Raw genomic sequence first — 21,239 nt, forward strand, 5'->3', positions numbered from 1 at the left:
GGGAGATGGCCCATTTAAAACAGAGCGCTTCAGTCATTTCCAGCTCCAAGCCCCTGGCACTTCCCAGGGAGCTCTGGGATCCTCTGAGGTCCCCTCAGGGCTGAATTCCCTCATGATTCCATACCTAGCGGGGCTGCCAGGGATCCTTTGGGGCCCCACAGCTGTACTCCAGCTCTCCGCGGGGCATTTTGGAATAGAGGCAATGGAATTTGGAGTCTGTCAATGACACGGTGGGGCCCTGCAGATACAATTCAAGGCCCACGGGGACATTTTGGGGTATCAGGGATGCAATCTGAGGCCCTCTGCACAAAATCTGGGGCCCTGGGCCTGCAATTTTAGGGCCAAGTGGGGCATTTTGGGACGGCAGGGATGTGAGGAGGAAGCATCCCACTGCCTGCGGGACAGACTGAGAAGGACACAGTCTGCTCAGTACACTCAGGGCACTACACATCTGAAGGATACCATGGGCTCGGATGTGGTTTTCCATCTTTATTAATTAATCTACACAAAACTACAACTCTGCTGGGCTCACCGGCACCAGCAGCAAAAGAAAACGATAACTCTGCTGGGCTCACCGGCACCAGCAGCTACAGAAAACTACAACTCTGCTGGGCTCACCGGCACCAGCAGCAAAAGAAAACGATAACTCTGCTGGGCTCACCGGCACCAGCAGTAAAAGAAAACTACAGCTCTGCTGGGCTCACCGGCACCAGCAGCTACAGAAAACTACAGCTCTGCTGGGCTCACCGGCACCAGCAGCTACAGAAAACTACAACTCTGCTGGGCTCACCGGCACCAGCAGCTACAGAAAACTACAACTCTGCTGGGCTCACCGGCACCAGCAGCAAAAGAAAACTACAGCTCTGCTGGGCTCACCGGCACCAGCAGCAAAAGAAAACGATAACTCTGCTGGGCTCACTGGCACCAGCAGCTACAGAAAACTACAGCTCTGCTGGGCTCACCGGCACCAGCAGCTACAGAAAACTTCAGCTCTGCTGGGCTCACCGGCACCAGCAGCTACAGAAAACTACAACTCTGCTGGGCTCACCGGCACCAGCAGCACAGCATTTGGAGAATGACCGATGATCTTCGCCGCACCCTTGGAGCTCTTAGGATCGAGCCAGCGTGGGCTGCCATGGAACTGATCGAGATGTCCCTGTCCGTCTCCAAGGGCTGAAGGGCTGTGACCAAAAGAAACAGAGGCAAGATGAAGCCACGTGTGGGCAGAGCCCCTGCGAGTTCCCTGCAGAGTACTCACCACTGAGGACGTCAGTCTGAGTCTCCAAATCCTGGTCCCTCATGTGTGTCGTGGCGCTCCCTGGGAAGAGTGCTCCGTCATTCCCTGCTCCTGCTATGCTCCCAGCAGTGTGAGCCCCGGCCCTGCTGCCCTCCCATTCTGCAGGGCTGACCCAGGGGCTGCCAGCAGCCAAAGGGAGTGGGGCTGAGCAAGGCGGTCACCAAGCCCAGCTTGTGGCAAGGGGCAGAGGGAGGCTGAGGCTCGGCATGGGGTGGTTGGGGTTGCCACAGGGTTGCCCCTTGCTGCCAGTGCAGTGGCAAGGAAGTGGCCAGGCTGGCCCAAAAGGGGCCAGGGGCTGTGACTCACTGATGAACCTGACGGCCGCCAGGCGCACGGAGGACTGAGAGTCCCTCAGGTAGGGCAGGCTCTGATGCATGTACTCTTCAGCCCTGCTGCTCCTCCTCAGCAGCTGCAGGGAGCACCAGCAATGTCTCCAGGCTTGTCACAGAGTCCCCCAGCTGGCTGGAGCAGTCCCTCCTGCCAGCACGCCTCCCTGCTGAGCCCTCCCTCTTGCTGGGTACAGGGAAGGGAGAGGGGCCTCGACAGGAGCCTCTGGGGCTCTGTTCTCGAGGACAGGAACAAGGTCCTCCAGGTCCTGCCCGGCCCTGCGAGCAGCACTCCGTACAGGCTCTGTTCCCCTGACAGACATAGGGCAGGGACAGCCCTCACCCAGCCTGGGCCCTGTGGCTTGTCCTTACCAAGCATTCTCCAAGCTCCCACATCCGCTCTCTCTGCAGCAGGTGCTTGAGCTGCTTCCATTTGAGAAGCTCTGCAGCAGCAAAAAGGGCTTCCCTGGAGGCCTGCAGGACAGCATTATCTCAGACGTGGCACCAGGGCCTGGGCAAAGAGACCTCTTGGCTCTACTCCTGCCGTGATTCTGCCCCTAGGAAGCTGTGACTTGTCCTAGCCCAAGTGTCTTGAGGTCTCTTGGGGACAGCCCTGCGTGACTGACTGAGGCTTGAAGCCCTGGCCTCTGATACTTGTAGGAAAGCTGAGAAACCTCTGGGCTTCTGGGAGCACATATGTTCGGGCCTCGGGTGCTGCCTCAGTGGCCACAGGCTGCTGCAGAGCCCTGCTGCAGCAGGCAGGGCAGGTGTTGAAAATGGCTGAGCCACCTTGTCCACCCCTGCTTGTACAGTTCTGCAGGGACCCTACCCAGGGGCTGCACTGGGGAAGCCCTGCCTGCTGCCAGCAGCCCTTGCCCCAGGCCCTGGGATCCCTGGGAGGTGGCAGTCCCCCCATACCAGTGCTCAGCCTCAAAATCCAAACCTTAGCCACGCTGGGGATATGGTCATTCAGACGGAAGAGAAGAGGGACCAGAGCACTCTGAATGTTCCTCCTCATCTTCTTCTCATCCCTACTCAACACAGCCTTCAGCAGGTCTCTGAAGAGCAACAGGGAGAGCTCTCGCAGCTGGCTGCACTCCTGGTAGGAAGGAGGAAAAGTGAGCTTTGGAACAGCAGCTCCCTGCCCGTGGCTGAGGTGAGGGCGATGCTCCAGGGTCACATTCCAGAGCAGGCAGGAGCAGCGTTTGGCTGCAAAGCCCAGAATCCGTTCCAGGAGAGCTGAGCCTGCTCTGAGCACTGCTTGCAGGGCAGGGCTGCAGGGCAGGGCCCGGCTGCAGGGCTCAGCCTCCCACATCAGCCTCACCGAGTCAAAGAGCGGCAGCACCTTCCCCACCAGCATCATGGCGATGGAGCTGGCCTTTGCCTTTTTCAGCTGACCCAGGATATTTCGGAAGACCACAATGATCTTCAGCTTTTCATCTTCACTGCCAGCTTCCAGTATCTTCATCATGCTTGGCAGGAAGGCGTCAACTTTTTTTGCCTTTAGGAAGAAGAGAATTTCCATTTTCTGAAAAGGTTTTGTCTGGACACCTCCCAGGGCAGCCACCCCAGGCCCCACCACAGCAGGGAGGGTCTTTGAAGCAGTCACCCCCATATCCTGACTCCCAGCCCAGGCCAAGCCACTGCCCTGCACTCAGCCCCAGGCCCTGGCTGCTGACGTGGCTGCCCCAACATCACCCTGCTCACCATCTCAGCTCTCTCTGACAGCTCAGCGAGGACTTCCAGCAACACGAAGGCCATCAGCACATCGACATGCTCCTGATCGCTCCAGACGTTGGGCTCGTCACCCAACTCCTCCACGTCAATCTGCCCCGAGGACGACTGCAGGAACAAACAGAGCCATGAGGCGCTGGCAGAGGGCTCACGGCAAGGGATCAGGGCCTTTCCTGGCAACTCACGGCTCTGCGAGAGGCGCAGGTGCCTTCTCTGCGAGGGTTGCACCACTGGTTGCGGAGCAAGGTAGCCAATTCCGTTAGGACCTTGTCCAAGATCTCAGGCATGGAGGACAGAGTGTCGCACAGTTCCTGCACAGTGCTGGAAGCCAGGGGCTGCCTCAGCCACAGCGCCGTGGCCAGGACCAGCCCCACAGAGCAGAGCCCATGCTGGGGGTCTCCAGGGGCCCTGCCGGGGAAGCCTGACAGGGTTGAGGGGGAGTTCTGGGAGCACCAAGCTGGCTCTGGACTGGCTTGGCTGGCTTTGGCTGCTGCAGGCCCAGCCAGAGAGCTGGAAAGGTTTGTGGGATGGAGAGCCTGGCTCCCTGAGAAGTCCTGCAGCATTCCTTGGATCTGGCACACACAAAGTCTTGGGGTCCCACTCCCCACATGGAGCAAGCCCTTCAGATTGTCAGGGCCAGTACCTGTCTCCTTGAAAAGCCATCTCACACAGGCTGATGAGCACTGCTGAGCCATACTCGTTGGTCATCAGGAGAAACAGTGACTCCACTTTCTTACAGCCTGACTCCGTGGTGATGCATGGCAGGGTTTCAAGGATGCAGCTCACTATCTTGGGCACCTGGAGAGGAAACAGGTGAGCATGGCACTGCCACTGGAGTGCAGCCATGTCCTCAGCTGCCCTTCCCGTTCCTCTCTGCCACCTTCAGGTGGCTTCAGGTGCCCAAGTCACCTGGATTTGTGAGGAAGGGATGGAGGGAGGAACAAGGCCTGACAGGGCTGAAGATGGCAGTCCAGCCCCCGGGCACTTACATCCATCAGCCAGGAGTCTGGGTCTCTCATGGCCACATCCAGCATGCTGCTGGGCACCTCCTTGTCAAGGATGCTGTCATCTCTCAACGCCCCAATGGCCTCGAGGATGACGTCTGTCCTCTCGCTAGAGCGGAGATATCTTCCAAAGGCCTACGGCAGGAAGGAAGGAAGGAAGGCATGCCACTGAGTGCCCTGGTGGTGCTGCTTGGCTGGGCAGAGGTTCCTGGCAGTGCTGGCAGCACATCCCTCAGGAAAGCTGACAGCAGTGCCTGCAGTCCCTGGGTGGGAGAGGGTGAGGAGAAAGGGCCCTCCACATCGGGGAGGAGGGCTCATGGGCATGGCGTGCTGGCCCTACAGAGAACCAGGCTCTTGCTGGCGGCCAGGAGGGCTGGAGCTGCTGCTGGGGCTGGAGCTGCTGCCAGGACACCAGAGTGCAGCCCGTGTGTTGTCCCTGCTCAGGGATGGCAGGAACCTTCTTGCCAGGGCAGTGAGGCCCCACCGGCCCCACTGGCTCTGGGTCCCTTTGCTCACACAAATGCCCTGCTGATGCCACAGACAAGAGACCCGCAAAGCAGAGGGGGGCTCTTTACCTGGGTACAGTCCTTGGTGCTCAGGGAACACAAGGAGGAGGTGGTCACACCTTCCCAAACGAGCTGGTCTGACCTGTCAATTGGCCTTGACTTGTCTAAACAGCAGGGAAAGCACAGAAAAGTCACTAAGGTCATCAAACCCCCCTGAGATCTGCTTGCAGGACAGCGGGACAGAATCAGGCAAGATTTCTGGAGGGCATCAGCAATAGCTTCCTGCTACAGGCAAGAGGGAGCAGCCATGCTGCTGGATCTGCTCTTCTCTAACGGGCAAGGCTTGGCTTTGGCACCTGGCAGTCAATTGCAGCTTTGGCTGTGGGGGCCACAAGGCAGTGGGGTTCAAGGGCCTGAAAGGAAGGGGAGGAAGGGGAGCAGTAACAAACAGATCCGGGATTTGAGGCGAGCACTCAGCTTCTGCAGCAGAGTGACAGCTGGGATGCTACAGGAAGCAGCTGGGAGGGGCAAAGCAGGTCAGGCAGCAGATCTGTCAAGAGAGCTCTGTGTGCACAGGTGTGAAGGCCACAGCTGCTCTTGCTTTTTTACTTACAGAGGAATTCAGCGAGGGAGAAAAGAGCATGGAAGGCTGTATAGCTTGTATGTTCACTGGAACATCGGAAAAGAATGAGACGTGCCAGCAGCTTTCCCACGATTGGGATTGAGATGTCTTCAGGGCAGACACGTCCAGAACTGTCTCTTCCAAAGTTGACAGAGGCCTGGATGAGGGAGGCATGAGAAGAAGGGCTAAGAGAAGGAAGTTAGTGCCGAAGACTTGTACCCAAGAGTGTGCCCAGGGCTGGATTCCCGGTGAATCTGAGCTTTGCAGGGCTCTATGGCCCCATCTCTTGGAGCAACCAGCTGGGCAGCAGCCCTGGCATGGAGAGTGGCAGGGAGGGGAGATGGCCTGGCTGGAGGGCGCCTGGTCCTTACCTTCAGAATGGAATAGTTGGACATCAAATAAGTAAGGACACCGATCCTCCCCAGAGCCCTCTCCTGCACAACTTCTCTCTCAGACTTGGTGAAGTCCAGCAGCATCTGGGATGAGAGAAGCTGCTGGTGAGCACCAGAAGCAAACACAGCTCTGCTCCTGGGCCAGACTTGTATCATCCCTCGAGGCTTCCTCCGACCTCACACAAAGTCTGCAGAGGGCTGCCTATCCCTGGGGTCCCTCAGAGGCCTGGACAAAGCTCCCAGGACAACCTTTTGGCCAAGAAGGTGCCACCCTCTGCAGCCACTGTGCCTCCGAGGAGCCTGGTGCCAGCCCCTGCTTCCTCACAGGAGCTGAGCATCCTCCCCACACCACGCCCTGCCTGCTCAGCACTGGACTGGGCAACTCCTCCCCTCCAGGGTGAGGAACGCCCTGGGACCCCCACTCGGCCTGTGCCAGACCTCAAAGATGTCCTGCAGCTCCTGGCTGACACTGGAGACAGGAAAGCTGAGCACCAGTGTCCTCAGCATTGTGTCCATGGCCTTCAGGGTCTGCAAAGACGACAGAGAGCAGTGCCTGTGATTCTGCTCTTCTTTCCCCCACGCCCAGGACACTGATCTGAACTCTCAGTGCCTGAGGAGGAAACCTGAACTGCTCAGGAGAGACACAGCGATACACAAACTGCTGGGGACACAGCCACGCCCATGGGAAGGGGACAGAAGGGTGGGCAAGCAACAGCAAGACCTCACCCTGCCTCAGATCTCTGGTCATGGGGCAGCACAGGGTGACCAGGGAGCTGCCCAGAAGGACTGGACACTGCTGGAGCTCAGCCAGCACTTACCTTGATGTAGAGGGAAGCGCCTGAGCGTGGCATTTCCCTTTCTGGGGGAAGCCAGAAGACACTTGAGAAACATGCAGAGAGGAGGCTCTTGGTTTTGCCCTCCAGCACATTCTCCACCAAGCTGCAAGGACACAGGAGAGCCAGTTGGACACTGGTGCTGGGAGCAGCCCCTCGAGGCCTCGTGCACGAGGCCTCGGAGCTCTGGGGCAGGGGGCCCACCTTAATTCATCGATGGTAATCATGGCGAGATACCGGACCCGTAAGGACACATGGTCCCTTGGCTCCTTTTCCAGGATGTCCTGCAGAACACAACCAGGATGGGACCTGGCAGCTGCCAGCACCCAGTGCCTCCAGTCCCTGCCCCACCCAAGTGCTGTCCACACAGGGTCCCAGTGCCAGGGGTGCTTGTCCCCATCCCCAGAACACCAGGTGTCCCCTCACCTTGATGTTGTCCACCACTTCGCACGTTTGGCAGAATAAATCCAGGCCCTGGGTCAAGCCACGTTTCAAGGCGGTTTTGCACAGCACGTAGACACTCTTCAGAAATGTGAACTTGTGGGTGTCCTGGTAGCCAGGGGACAGAGACACAAATGGGGAGTGTGGGAGGGTGGACACAGCCAGCAGCACCAGAGCACTGCCCTGTGGGAAAAGCAGCTCTGCCCAGGCAGCAGCCCTCCACAGCCCAGCAAAGCCCCTGCCAGCAAACGCCAGCACAGCCACTGTCCAACTGGCCCCAATTACCTTGTCAAGGCTGCTGACAAAGGCCATGATGAAATCCACAGCTTCCTCTGCTTCTTCATATACAGGCAACCAGCTGGAATCTGCCAGAGGGCAAGAGCAGGGAGGGCTGCAGAGGCTCTGGCCACAGGAGAGAGCCAAGGAGACCTACCCTCCACCCAGCCCCATGCCCACCCCCCTGGCACGGCCTTTGTCCTGTGCAGCTCGTGGCTGGAGGCAACCAGCAGAGGAGCTGCTCTGCTGGAGCTGGGAAGGCCTCAGTGCCCTGGGCTGATGGGCAGGAAAGGTCCAGAGCCCCACTGCCCCTCACTGCCCACACCCTGGAGCCCCTCTGCTGGTTTTTCTTGGCAGAGGCTGTGCTGGGGCTGGCCTCCAGCCCTGAGCTGCCCTGGCATTCAGGCGACATCGTGCCTGTCCCCCAGGACTGTTGTTGTCATCGTGCCAGGAAAACGTGATCCTGGCCCCGTGCAGGGTGTGCTGGTGGGCCCCAGCCCTGCCCAGCCCCACGGGGCCCCTCGCTCACCAATCTGCAGTGGCTGCATCGTGGTCGTGTCGTAGAAGGACAAAGGCTGGAGGTATAAAGAGCTGCTCTCCTCGGAAGAGCTGTCCTCCTCCCAGGCCTTCCTGGGGAAGGCGGGGGGTCTCTTCTCCATCCTTTAGGATACACAATATGGGGGATGCTGGGGTGGGTGTTGGGGTGGTGGTGTGGCAATCTTTGGTAAAACACTTCAGCCCCACAGTGATGCCTTAGATTTTAACTTTGATAGTTTTCAAATCCTGCACTGCCCAGTGGGTAACTCGGAGTTTCTTGTAGCCTGTTAATTTCTGCTCGCTCATGCCAGCCAGACATAACAAGGCCTCTCCAGGCCTGCTCTTCAAGGACACTCAGACTGTCCTAGGCCCAAAATGTATAAACCAAAAGCCTCTGAGAGGGGGGCAAGCTGAGGGGAAATTACATCATCAACCTGAAGCTTTAATTGGAGAATTAACCCTGACATGCAAATGAACCAAAACTATAAAAGTGTGAAGAACTCGTGACCTGTTGTCCATCTTGGGGTCCATCTGGGCAGTGGCCTCTGGCTCCCCAGGGGTACCTTTGAAGGCCTTTCAAATAAACACCTACCTTTATTCCCTTACTCCTGTCTAGTCTCTGTTTCTAGGTGGCCTCTCAAGGCACCAACAGGGCTACCAGGGGTGATGGGGCAAGACAGGCTGCACTCAGGGGCTCCTTGTCAGCTCCAAGCTGCTGCCTGTCACCATCCACCGTGGGCAACAGGCACGCTGACCACGCACGCTGCAGTGGGCTGTCACAGAGGGCCCCACTGTGACACAGCACCTGCCTCTAGCAACGGGTTCCAGGGCTTGTTGACACGGAACCTGTCCCCAGCAACGGGTCCCAGTGACCCACCACCCCGGCAGGGAAGGGCAGGCTGTCCCCCAGGGCACAGGCCTGGCATAGCCTTGGCCACCTGGCTGCTTTCAGGGTGCCTCCAGACCTCCCTGTGCCCTCCCATCCCCTCGGGACATCCCTGGTGCCCTCCCATGCACCCCAGAGCCCCGTGTTCAGACACTCCCATATGCCTTCAGGACATCCCTTTCCTTCCAGGATACTGCAGAGCCTGACCTCTCTGGGGGGGTGTAGGAGTGCAGATGGGAGCGTGGCAACCTGGGAGCGTGGCAACCACCACGATAATGCTGTGGTCCTCATCATGCTGGGAGCTCTTGTCCTCTGGTCCAGCCCAGCTGAGCAGCCTGAGCTGGTGCAGGTGCTGCGGGGACCGGGGGCAAACTGGGACCTCTAGAGCACATCAAAAGGTGCACTGGGGTGCTGAAGGGGAAACTGGCCCCACTTTAGCCCCTGGTCCCTGCAGCACTCCTCCATCAGCCTCCTTGCACCCTTAGGAGCCCTTCCTTGGCCCTGATTTTACACAAAAGCTCACCGTTTGCCCTTTCTGGGGCCTGCAGAGGCCGCTCAGGCACAGTCCGACCACAGGACTCCTCCATCTGCCCTGTAGGTGTCTTCAGATCGCTCTGGGTCACAGAATCACAGAAACATTAAATTTGGAAAAGACCCCCAAGATCATCAAGTCCAACCTTTGACCAATCACCACCTTGTCAATTAAACCAGAGCACTGAGTGCCACATCCAGTTGTTTCTTGAGTGCCTCCAGGAATGGGGACTCCCTTCCAAAGCCTGAAAACTGTTTCCATTATGAAATTCTTCCTAATGATTACAGACAAACGTCTCCTGAGGCCTTCAGTGCACCCCTGCCCCCCTGCAGAAATGCCCCTGGATGGAGGGCTTGCAATGCTGGACTCTACAAAAACACTTTATTCCCCCCCGCAATCTCCCAGAGCTGTTGGTTATGTCCCAGAGCCTTCTCAGGATCCCTCCTGTCCCCTCCTGAGGCACTCCCGGTGATGGAGGCACTCTGTCTGTCCTAGCTGGGACTCCTGAAGCTGCTCTCTAACCCCTCAGTGCAGAGGCTGGTGGAGCTCTCAAACCTGTGGTGGAGCCTGCGTTGGCCATGAAGGCACCTCAGAGCTGCAGCCTGTGCTGGTGGGCAGGGATGGGGAGATGGTCTGCCTGGAGGGACCTGCTCCTTACCTCCAGAGTTGAATAATTGGATGGCAAAAGGGTCAGGACACCAATCCTGCCCACAGCCCTCTCCCACACAACGCTCTCAGCTCTGGTGAAGTCCAGCAGCATCTGGGGTGAGAGAAGGTGCTGGTGAGCACTGGAGCAGACACTCTCCAGGGTGAGGAACGCCTTGGGACCCCCACTCTGCCTGTGCCAGACCTCAAAGATGTCCTGCAGCTCCTGGCTGACACTGGAGACAGGAAAGCTGAGCACCAGTGTCCTCAGCATTGTGTCCATGGCCTTCAGGGTCTGCAAAGACGACAGAGAGCAGTGCCTGTGATTCTGCTCTTCTTTCCCCCACGCCCAGGACACTGATCTGAACTCTCAGTGCCTGAGGAGGAAACCTGAACTGCTCAGGAGAGACACAGCGATACACAAACTGCTGGGGACACAGCCACGCCCATGGGAAGGGGACAGAAGGGTGGGCAAGCAACAGCAAGACCTCACCCTGCCTCAGATCTCTGGTCATGGGGCAGCACAGGGTGACCAGGGAGCTGCCCAGAAGGACTGGACACTGCTGGAGCTCAGCCAGCACTTACCTTGATGTAGAGGGAAGCGCCTGAGCGTGGCATTTCCCTTTCTGGGGGAAGCCAGAAGACACTTGAGAAACACGCAGAGAGGAGGCTCTTGGTTTTGCCCTCCAGCACATTCTCCACCAAGCTGCAAGGACACAGGAGAGCCAGTTGGACACTGGTGCTGGGAGCAGCCCCTCGAGGCCTCGTGCAGGGGACCCACAAGGGATGAGCAGATTCCCCCCCAGAACACCGGGTGTCTCCTCACCTTGATTTTTTTTCTGGGTGGCAGAATAAATCCAGGCCCTGGCATAAGCCACGATTCCAAGTGGTTCTGCACAGGGAGGGGACCAGGAGAGTTTTCTGGCTGCTCTGGGCTGGGGTCCCCAAGGCTGCAGGAGCAGCCAAGCCAGCTCATGGGGCAGCTGGAGGGCAGAAGGAAACAGACCCCCCTTGGGCACCACGGCTGCTCTCAGCCCCCTTGTCAGGGACAAGGACATCTGCCCCTGGAGGGACCTTTTCTCATGCAAATGTGGTTACATATTGAAAAAAAATTGGGAGAGAAAACCACCTTTTGCTCTCAGCCCTTCTCAATCCCATTGCTTCTGGAGAGGTTTGGATATTTATTAGTAATGACCTCAAGTGCATCATCCACTGCTGCTCCATTACAAGGCCCGATTGGGCTGTAGGGCTGATTTACTCAGGGGGACATTGGGCAGCAGAACCTTTGGTACCTCTACGTGAGAGCATTGAAACTACAGGCAGTAATTCAGGGGTCAGAAAAACCACAGCTCACTTTAGGGCCTCGACCCAGACATGGGGGGGTACATACAGGAGAAAGTTTTACTGCTACCACTCATAACAGCAGCTTTACTAAACCCCTAAAAAACAATTACTGTTGGAGTTGAAAAATAATGAAGTAGGTAAATCATTTACAGGGAGGGGGAGAGGGCCTGTTTAAAACCCTATCAACTGTGACTGCTCTGAAGCAGCCCCCAGAGCCTGCAGCAGTCTTCAGTTAGGTGCACATTATTTAATTGGTTTCAAGTGATTTTCTGGACTGCTAATCACCATGATGTAATTAAAAACCGGGGCAGCATGTTGCTAATGCCATAGCACATCAGAGATGTTAAACTCCTGAGAGTTCCTGGAATAGGGATGGCTGCTCCCCTTGCCTGGAGTGTTTTGAAACAACCAGACAGGAGATGTCTGCAGGTGACTGAAGCAGAGGCAGGCAGGCAAGTGGCCACCAGTAGCTGCTGAGGAGTCAAGGTGAAATATCCATACACATTTTAAAAAACATCCACTGCTCATGAAAATACAGATTTTGAAAAGCCATGACTTTTGGAAGGAACACAAGTTCTCCTTCTTACAGACATAGGCTGTCTCACTAAAAAAAAGGTGAAAAAAGGAAAAATGAAGTTTTGCTTCACAGTTGGAGTTGTTTAACTCCTCATTAAATGGTTTGTGGTCTCCATGATCCTCATGGGGTGATGAATCTTTCTCATGCTTCTCAGGACCAGCTGAGAGCAGCTGAATAAAGCCCAGCCATGCTTTCACCCTCGTGTGTACAGGGTAGTGGTGGGAGAAAAGGGGACTAAAAAAAAAAGGGCCAGTAACTCAGTGTGAAGAAGGGATAGAGACTGCAAGCTCTGATGGATGCTGGAGAGCACCTCTTCCCTGGAAAGGCACCATTGGATCAGCTTCGTCTGCTTAAAGACTTTCTGCAACACGATCCTGAAAGCACAACAGTTCATCTCATGGCTTTCTGCTGCACAGCTCATTTTCCACAAAGCTCCAGCTAACTGGGCTGCAGCCCATCCATGAAGGAGTTTCAGGTTTTTTGGTTCATTTAACTTTCCTTTTTACCCCAGTGTTGATACAGCTGAACCTCAGCAGCACGGCTAGGGCAGGTTTCTTGCAGAACCACAGATGTGGCAGGTGTATCTAACACTGGTGTCAGGGGCTAACACAGAGCACTCACCCAGCCAAAGCTGCTCTGCCACTTCTCACAGCCAGTGTGAGAAGATCAAGGGGCAACTCAAACATTTCCTCACCCACTGGCTACAGCAGAGGTTCACAGGAATGCAATCACTTGGCAGCATGGGAGGCAGGAAGAATATTTCCACAGGAAACAGCAATTTTAGAACAGGAGCCTACTCCCAAATTGACGGGCTCCAGGGAGGAATTGCCACCTCTGCTGATCACCAGAACCATCCCCTTGTATCTCCACGGGCTCTGTTCTCCAGCAAGGACAGTGGGGGCATCTGGCTCATGGGACTCACCTCCATCTCAGACATCCTGCAAAGGACAGGGCAAAGCTCTCCAGCTCCTTCAGAGTTTGGTTGTGCTGCTTATTCCCCCTGTCCCCATCCAGTGCCCTGCAGAGATGCCAGTAGGACAGGCCAGGACACACAGGCAGACCCTAAAAGCAGATCAGCTGCAAGAAGTAGGAGAATAAGGGAACAAACAGGAGGAGCTGGAGTTCCTTCAGCAAACACCAGCCACTCACACCCAGCTTTCCCCCAGGGCAGACCTGACTCACAAACCAGCCCACCTGAGATCACTGGCAGGAGAAAGAGGATTTGAGAGGAAAACTGTAGAGCCTTAACAAGGTCCTTTGGTTTTGTTTGCAAAAGGATCTATTTGAGGAGACATCACTACCTGAAACTTTCAGCCTCTTCCCATGGCATTGTAACAAACACAAGACAATAAATAATTCCAGTGTTTGCCAAGACAAGAAGAAAATTCAATCTCCAAAGCAATGGCATCACTTCCAGCAGCTCCAAGTGAAAAGCTAATGACCTGCAATACCCTGATACATGTTTTGTCCTACAAGTTAAGCCAGCTCACTGCCTTTCCAATGGGTATCCTTAGGCTTTCTGCCTCTGGCACAGCTTCAGTGAGCACTCTCAAAGGGACCAGAGCAGAGTTCCCCCAACACCCCCACAGGAGCCAGGAGAGCAGAGCTGCTGTCCCAGGGTTTAGATGTCCTTCTTTCTCCAACCAACCATTAAGCACAGTCACGGACACACAAAATCCAGCACTCTTCTCCAGCTGCAAACACTGAATTTCCCCACCCCTTTTCCCTCTTCCAGCCTCACACCCTGGGATCTATAGCTTTAGGAGCATTTTAGTCTGTGGGTTTTATGGTCAGAACCAGCTTGGTGGAACAAACCACCACAATCTCTAAAAGATTCACCTGGTACCCTGAGGGTCCCACCAAGAAGACATAAGTTGCAGTCACTTTGGAGAAAATACTACTACTGAAGGAAGTACAACAGCAACAGAATAAAACCCAAGGAACTTCAAAAGATCCTACAGATTTTTTTTTTTTTCTGCTCTAAGTTCTTTCCCAGAAAAGAAGAAGAGTTTATGTAAGAGATCATTTTGGTATCACTTTCATTATACTTTGCCCTCACTGGTCTGCTCTATGCCACTCTCAACAAGCCTTTGCAATAAAAACAAATAAAACAGAATCATGGAAAGGGACAAAGAGCCTCTTTCCTAAGTGAGCATACGAGTGCAGTTTGCATCCACAGCTCCAACTAGCCCCTGCAGAGAGAGCAACCAGCAGGACATTGTGGTTGAGCTGAGAAATCTCTGCAAAAAATCCCAAGTCTAAAGCACACTTTGGCTTCCCACCACCTGCTCTGAAATAAATTTTCCACAGCAACCAATAGAAAACATTGCTAACATTTTCATTTCTCCTGCAGTACATTAAGTAGAATGAAGTTTTTCACTGGTTTAACTTCTCTGTTTTAAAACCACTGTCCTTAGGTACTAATGCTTTATGTTTGGATTCTGTTTTGTTTCATTCTGAACCCAAGGTTCCACCAGGTTGGATTGTTCATGAGTCAGGTTGCACCTGGGGAAATGAACAGTCAGCTCCAGCTTGGGTGGCAGCTTCTCCTCGGAAAGGAGGAAAGCTGCAAGGATTTCTCCTGCAACCCTTCTGACAAATTCTCCCTTATTTGCAAACATGACAGGATGGCACTTGCAGAAAAGAACATATTAGCAAGACATGCTAAGGAGCTAGGAGGGGAAAAAAAAAAAGATTAATGGATATGGGAAAAATTAGTCAGGAATTACATAAACAGGAAAATGCTGTTAATCCATTTATTCTATTATTTCTGTGGTCACTCACACTTGAGGAAGCTGTTGTGTTTCTGCATTCACACAGTGTGAGTTCACACAGAGCTCTCTGGAGGTTGCCAGGCTGGGCTACAGATGTGGTATAACTTAGTTACAAAGCACCAGTAACGCACGTTCCTCCTTACGGAGAACGCGTGCAGCACAATAATCATTTCCCTCCTGCCACAGACATTTCAGTGCCTGCTTCTCAAAGTCTACTTAAAAACTAGAAAGCAAGAATTTTTAAGAGAACAGACTGGCTGGAAGACAGGGCCCTCTAAAGAAGAAGGCAGTGTGAGTACCTCAAAAGCTGTTTGTGTCCAAGGAAGCCTTCATGTCTCTTCCCTTCCCTTCTCCAAGTGCCTGCACAGCCTTTCCAAATCCCAATTTATTCAGCTCCTCTTCCAGACAGAAATGCAGAAGCCACTAGGATCTCAGAGAAAAAGACAATTTACTTGGCTCCTCCCATCCTTAAAGCACCCACATATCACACACAACTGGATGTTCACTTTCTCTTCTGGAGCACAAGTCAGCAGTGCCACAGAACAATGCAAACAAGGCAAGTTCCTGCACATGGAAAAACCAATCACACTCCCAAAAATGTGAGGAACGAGACAACTCTCAGAAAAATTAAAATAATTTATTAAAAACAAAAAAATTGAAAAATTACAGAAATTAGAAAAATATAAAAATTTGGGATCCTAGTGGCACAGGAGGTATGCCCCAGGAGCACAGGGATTAGAGATCTTCAGGCTTAGACAGCACTGGACCTTTGGGGGAAGAATTTGCAGTGCTGGGCTGACTTTTACCTAATCCAAAAGCCAAGGAAAAATTATTAAAAGCTCCTTAATAGGAGTAAGGCTTTAACACCCAGCACCAGCAACCACTACATCTAATCTGCAGTGATCTCACTTCGGCCTTGCAGCTTTGCAGCTGGAATGTTGAATTTTTCTTATCGCAGTGGAGAGGGGGGAGAGCCGAGCCGCTCCGGCTGCCCACGGCAAGGCAGTGGGGGGGGTTCCACGTCTGGAACAGGTCCATGGCTCCAGGATGGCCGTGGCCTGGCCCGGCCTGGCCCAAGCAGGGCCTGGCTGGGCCCGCTGGCCCCCACACGGGGCCCGCAGCCACCTGTCCCAGCGCCAGAAACGAGAGAGAGCTTGGGGGGGAGTTTGCCTATTCTTAAATGTGGATCACAGAGGTGGTCACAACTTTAAGTGGCTTAGAGAATTGTCCATATTCAAACTGGCCAGCTGATAGGTTCTATCAGTTCCCAGAGGAAACTGTAAGCATCCCTTGGCAAGGACGTCCCTTCCGGGACTATGCTTGCTAACCTATGACACACTTAAAAAAACCCATCTTGAATTGTTCTAGTGAAAATATTCAGGAAAATAAACCTGTCCAGCATGAGAGCTTTATGTAAGTTGTTCAGTTCTTGTTGCAGAGGATGGTGGACGAGGCTCAACTTTATCAAAAATGTCATTAAAATGAAAAACCCTTTTGCAGGCAAACAGAGGAGAATGACAAAGTTCACTGATCAGGCCACTGCTGTGACCCAAAGGCAAATGCAGCATGACCTCAGCCTCCTCAGCGTTAGCAGTGCCCACAGCAGTCAGCCCCCCTTCCTGAGGGGGATCCCACCCCCTCGGGATCCTCCAGCCTCCTCCTGGTTGTCCCTGGGCCTGGGAGGCATCTCTGCTCGCTGGGGCTGGCCCCAAACGCAGCACCAAGGCACAGATCCCAACAGAAAGACACGGCACAGGGCACTGAAAGGAGTAAAATCAAGGCAATCTATTTTTTAAAATGATATGTATATATATACAGATATGAATCAATTCTTTGAGCTGGTGGAAGTCCTTAGCAGCTCAACTCGAACAAAACCAATTTCCAGAGCAGGCAATAGCTGCTCAGGACAGGGATTGTCCTCCCTTTGCTTTACACCTGCAGCAGCAGCTTTCCTGGTCAAGCACAGGAGGGAACAAGCAGATAAACCCTCAGCTACTGATTTGAGTTTGGCCCAGCGATTGGGATAGAAGCAGCCCTTTGCTGGCCTGCCACTCCTGCCACTCCTTGCAGAACAGGACTGGGATTTTGCACGCTCTCCTGGAGCAGTCTGGCATAAAAAACTCCTGTGCCAGTCCCAGCACCAGCCACTTGATGGCCGTCCTGCTCTGCAAGAGAGGGACACCGGGGACAGAGCAGGGACCTGCCAGGGACCCCCGAGCTCACCAGCCGGGAGCTGAGGGCTCCCCCGACACCCCCGAGCAGCTGCCCCACGGTGCTGTCCCTCACCCGGGTGTTACAAACGAGAGGGCTTGCGATCACTTAAAAAATCACTGGTGAGGGTATGAGCAAAAGTCAGATTTAATATTGAGCGACAAAGCACCACAAGTTCGTTGGCCAGATTCACTCTACCACTTACAGGACAGCTGAGGCACAGCAAGGGAAAACAATCAGCAAGAAGATACAGAGGAGATGAAGGTCTGGAAAGCTGGAGATTCCCCATCCAAGAAAAAGGTGATAAAAGGACAAAAGAATGTGGAGCAAAGTAGCATGAAGAGTGAGAAAACCAGTAGAGGCTAGAATACTGATTAATTAAGTGAATGATGTGACTTAGAATCAATGAGCATTAATTTCTTTGTTGGCTAAAAATGTGTGAGTAAGTGGAAAAGTTCTGTATTGGCGTCAGCATGGAGGCCAGAATTTGTCAGCCACCCCTGTGGGCCAAAAATTAAGCAATGCCTTACTTTCTAACACTCAAAAGACAGTGTTAGAGGGAGTCTTGATCCCGACCATTGCGGAGGTTTTCGGGAACAGCAGCACTGGTGAAAAGACGCCCAAAGCCGGCAGCCCGCACACGCTCTGCTTCCTCCCGCAGGTGCCCCGGCTGCCCATCCCTTCTCGCTGTACAAACCCTCTGCTGTTTTTCCCAGCGCCTGGGGATGGCATCACCTCCTCATTGCTCGCGATGTGTGGTGAGGAGCTGGAGGCTTTCCCCGGCGCATGTGCATGAGGCTTGTTTTGGTGGAAATCGGGAGATGGCCCATTTAAAACAGAGCGCTTCAGTCATTTCCAGCTCCAAGCCCCTGGCACTTCCCAGGGAGCTCTGGGATCCTCTGAGGTCCCCTCAGGGCTGAATTCCCTCATGATTCCATACCTAGCGGGGCTGCCAGGGATCCTTTGGGGCCCCACAGCTGTACTCCAGCTCTCCGCGGGGCATTTTGGAATAGAGGCAATGGAATTTGGCGTCTGTCAATGACACGGTGGGGCCCTGCAGATACAATTCAAGGCCCACGGGGACATTTTGGGGTATCAGGGATGCAATCTGAGGCCCTCTGCACAAAATCTGGGGCCCTGGGCCTGCAATTTTAGGGCCAAGTGGGGCATTCTGGGACGGCAGGGATGTGAGGAGGAAGCATCCCACTGCCTGAAGGACAGACTGAGAAGGACACAGTCTGCTCAGTACACACAGGGCACTAAACATCTGAAGGATACCATGGGCTCGGATGTGGTTTTCCATCTTTATTAATTAATCTACACAAAACTACAACTCTGCTGGGCTCACCGGCACCAGCAGCAACACAAAACTAAAACTCTGCTGGGCTCACCGGCACCAGCAGCAAAAGAAAACTACAACTCTGCTGGGCTCACCGGCACCAGCAGCAAAAGAAAACGATAACTCTGCTGGGCTCACCGGCACCAGCAGTAAAAGAAAACTACAGCTCTGCTGGGCTCACCGGCACCAGCAGCTACAGAAAACTACAGCTCTGCTGGGCTCACCGGCACCAGCAGCTACAGAAAACTACAACTCTGCTGGGCTCACCGGCACCAGCAGCTACAGAAAACTACAACTCTGCTGGGCTCACCGGCACCAGCAGCAAAAGAAAACTACAGCTCTGCTGGGCTCACCGGCACCAGCAGCAAAAGAAAACGATAACTCTGCTGGGCTCACTGGCACCAGCAGCTACAGAAAACTACAGCTCTGCTGGGCTCACCGGCACCAGCAGCTACAGAAAACTTCAGCTCTGCTGGGCTCACCGGCACCAGCAGCTACAGAAAACTACAACTCTGCTGGGCTCACCGGCACCAGCAGCACAGCATTTGGAGAATGACCGATGATCTTCGCCGCACCCTTGGAGCTCTTAGGATCGAGCCAGCGTGGGCTGCCATGGAACTGATCGAGATGTCCCTGTCCGTCTCCAAGGGCTGAAGGGCTGTGACCAAAAGAAACAGAGGCAAGATGAAGCCACGTGTGGGCAGAGCCCCTGCGAGTTCCCTGCAGAGTACTCACCACTGAGGACGTCAGTCTGAGTCTCCAAATCCTGGTCCCTCATGTGTGTCGTGGCGCTCCCTGGGAAGAGTGCTCCGTCATTCCCTGCTCCTGCTATGCTCCCAGCAGTGTGAGCCCCGGCCCTGCTGCCCTCCCATTCTGCAGGGCTGACCCAGGGGCTGCCAGCAGCCAAAGGGAGTGGGGCTGAGCAAGGCGGTCACCAAGCCCAGCTTGTGGCAAGGGGCAGAGGGAGGCTGAGGCTCGGCATGGGGTGGTTGGGGTTGCCACAGGGTTGCCCCTTGCTGCCAGTGCAGTGGCAAGGAAGTGGCCAGGCTGGCCCAAAAGGGGCCAGGGGCTGTGACTCACTGATGAACCTGACGGCCGCCAGGCGCACGGAGGACTGAGAGTCCCTCAGGTAGGGCAGGCTCTGATGCATGTACTCTTCAGCCCTGCTGCTCCTCCTCAGCAGCTGCAGGGAGCACCAGCAATGTCTCCAGGCTTGTCACAGAGTCCCCCAGCTGGCTGGAGCAGTCCCTCCTGCCAGCACCCCTCCCTGCTGAGCCCTCCCTCTTGCTGGGTACAGGGAAGGGAGAGGGGCCTCGACAGGAGCCTCTGGGGCTCTGTTCTCGAGGACAGGAACAAGGTCCTCCAGGTCCTGCCCGGCCCTGCGAGCAGCACTCCGTACAGGCTCTGTTCCCCTGACAGACATAGGGCAGGGACAGCCCTCACCCAGCCTGGGCCCTGTGGCTTGTCCTTACCAAGCATTCTCCAAGCTCCCACATCCGCTCTCTCTGCAGCAGGTGCTTGAGCTGCTTCCATTTGAGAAGCTCTGCAGCAGCAAAAAGGGCTTCCCTGGAGGCCTGCAGGACAGCATTATCTCAGACGTGGCACCAGGGCCTGGGCAAAGAGACCTCTTGGCTCTACTCCTGCCGTGATTCTGCCCCTAGGAAGCTGTGACTTGTCCTAGCCCAAGTGTCTTGAGGTCTCTTGGGGACAGCCCTGCGTGACTGACTGAGGCTTGAAGCCCTGGCCTCTGATACTTGTAGGAAAGCTGAGAAACCTCTGGGCTTCTGGGAGCACATATGTTCGGGCCTCGGGTGCTGCCTCAGTGGCCACAGGCTGCTGCAGAGCCCTGCTGCAGCAGGCAGGGCAGGTGTTGAAAATGGCTGAGCCACCTTGTCCACCCCTGCTTGTACAGTTCTGCAGGGACCCTACCCAGGGGCTGCACTGGGGAAGCCCTGCCTGCTGCCAGCAGCCCTTGCCCCAGGCCCTGGGATCCCTGGGAGGTGGCAGTCCCCCCATACCAGTGCTCAGCCTCAAAATCCAAACCTTAGCCACGCTGGGGATATGGTCATTCAGACGGAAGAGAAGAGGGACCAGAGCACTCTGAATGTTCCTCCTCATCTTCTTCTCATCCCTACTCAACACAGCCTTCAGCAGGTCTCTGAAGAGCAACAGGGAGAGCTCTCGCAGCTGGCTGCACTCCTGGTAGGAAGGAGGAAAAGTGAGCTTTGGAACAGCAGCTCCCTGCCCGTGGCTGCGGTGAGGGCGATGCTCCAGGGTCACATTCCAGAGCAGGCAGGAGCAGCGTTTGGCTGCAAAGCCCAGAATCCGTTCCAGGAGAGCTGAGCCTGCTCTGAGCACTGCTTGCAGGGCAGGGCTGCAGGGCAGGGCCCGGCTGCAGGGCTCAGCCTCCCACATCAGCCTCACCGAGTCAAAGAGCGGCAGCACCTTCCCCACCAGCATCATGGCGATGGAGCTGGCCTTTGCCTTTTTCAGCTGACCCAGGATATTTCGGAAGACCACAATGATCTTCAGCTTTTCATCTTCACTGCCAGCTTCCAGTATCTTCATCATGCTTGGCAGGAAGGCGTCAACTTTTTTTGCCTTTAGGAAGAAGAGAATTTCCATTTTCTGAAAAGGTTTTGTCTGGACACCTCCCAGGGCAGCCACCCCAGGCCCCACCACAGCAGGGAGGGTCTTTGAAGCAGTCACCCCCATATCCTGACTCCCAGCCCAGGCCAAGCCACTGCCCTGCACTCAGCCCCAGGCCCTGGCTGCTGACGTGGCTGCCCCAACATCACCCTGCTCACCATCTCAGCTCTCTCTGACAGCTCAGCGAGGACTTCCAGCAACACGAAGGCCATCAGCACATCGACATGCTCCCGATCGCTCCAGACGTTGGGCTCGTCACCCAACTCCTCCACGTCAATCTGCCCCGAGGACGACTGCAGGAACAAACAGAGCCA

The 21,239-nt window shown here is 55.0% G+C and overlaps 2 protein-coding genes and 1 long non-coding RNA gene across 4 annotated transcripts; all 3 read right to left on the reverse strand.

Moving 5' to 3' along the window:
- Nucleotides 1-998: 998 nt before the first annotated feature.
- LOC125336052 lies at nucleotides 999-9,428 on the reverse strand. The gene is made up of 20 exons (XM_048324158.1): nucleotides 9,378-9,428; nucleotides 7,961-8,091; nucleotides 7,441-7,520; nucleotides 7,141-7,263; nucleotides 6,919-6,998; nucleotides 6,700-6,820; nucleotides 6,320-6,409; nucleotides 5,861-5,965; nucleotides 5,481-5,646; nucleotides 4,937-5,031; nucleotides 4,347-4,496; nucleotides 4,001-4,155; nucleotides 3,543-3,678; nucleotides 3,331-3,465; nucleotides 2,948-3,124; nucleotides 2,567-2,722; nucleotides 1,996-2,097; nucleotides 1,604-1,706; nucleotides 1,259-1,318; nucleotides 999-1,181 (listed from the first exon to the last, which is right to left on the reverse strand). The coding sequence occupies exons 2-20, from the start codon at nucleotides 8,088-8,090 to the stop codon at nucleotides 1,045-1,047; spliced, it is 2,301 nt and encodes a 766-aa protein (XP_048180115.1). The 5' UTR covers nucleotide 8,091; nucleotides 9,378-9,428; the 3' UTR covers nucleotides 999-1,044.
- Nucleotides 9,429-9,435: 7 nt separating this feature from the next.
- On the reverse strand, nucleotides 9,436-15,373 carry LOC125335994. 2 transcript variants are annotated; one of them, XR_007207610.1, is made up of 3 exons: nucleotides 15,026-15,373; nucleotides 10,617-10,737; nucleotides 9,436-9,468 (listed from the first exon to the last, which is right to left on the reverse strand). It is a non-coding gene; the product is annotated as an uncharacterized LOC125335994 (long non-coding RNA). The 2 variants fall into 2 exon arrangements; XR_007207611.1 differs by lacking the exon at nucleotides 9,436-9,468 and adding an exon at nucleotides 10,128-10,146.
- Nucleotides 15,374-18,751: 3,378 nt separating this feature from the next.
- On the reverse strand, nucleotides 18,752-21,150 carry LOC125335996 (maestro heat-like repeat-containing protein family member 2A). The gene is made up of 7 exons (XM_048324067.1): nucleotides 21,084-21,150; nucleotides 20,701-20,877; nucleotides 20,320-20,475; nucleotides 19,749-19,850; nucleotides 19,357-19,459; nucleotides 19,012-19,071; nucleotides 18,752-18,934 (listed from the first exon to the last, which is right to left on the reverse strand). The coding sequence occupies exons 1-7, from the start codon at nucleotides 21,135-21,137 to the stop codon at nucleotides 18,798-18,800; spliced, it is 789 nt and encodes a 262-aa protein (XP_048180024.1). The 5' UTR covers nucleotides 21,138-21,150; the 3' UTR covers nucleotides 18,752-18,797.
- Between the last annotated feature and the right edge of the window lie 89 nt (nucleotides 21,151-21,239).

This window comes from Corvus hawaiiensis, chromosome 19, assembly GCF_020740725.1.
Source record: "Corvus hawaiiensis isolate bCorHaw1 chromosome 19, bCorHaw1.pri.cur, whole genome shotgun sequence".
Classification (NCBI taxonomy): domain Eukaryota; kingdom Metazoa; phylum Chordata; class Aves; order Passeriformes; family Corvidae; genus Corvus; species Corvus hawaiiensis.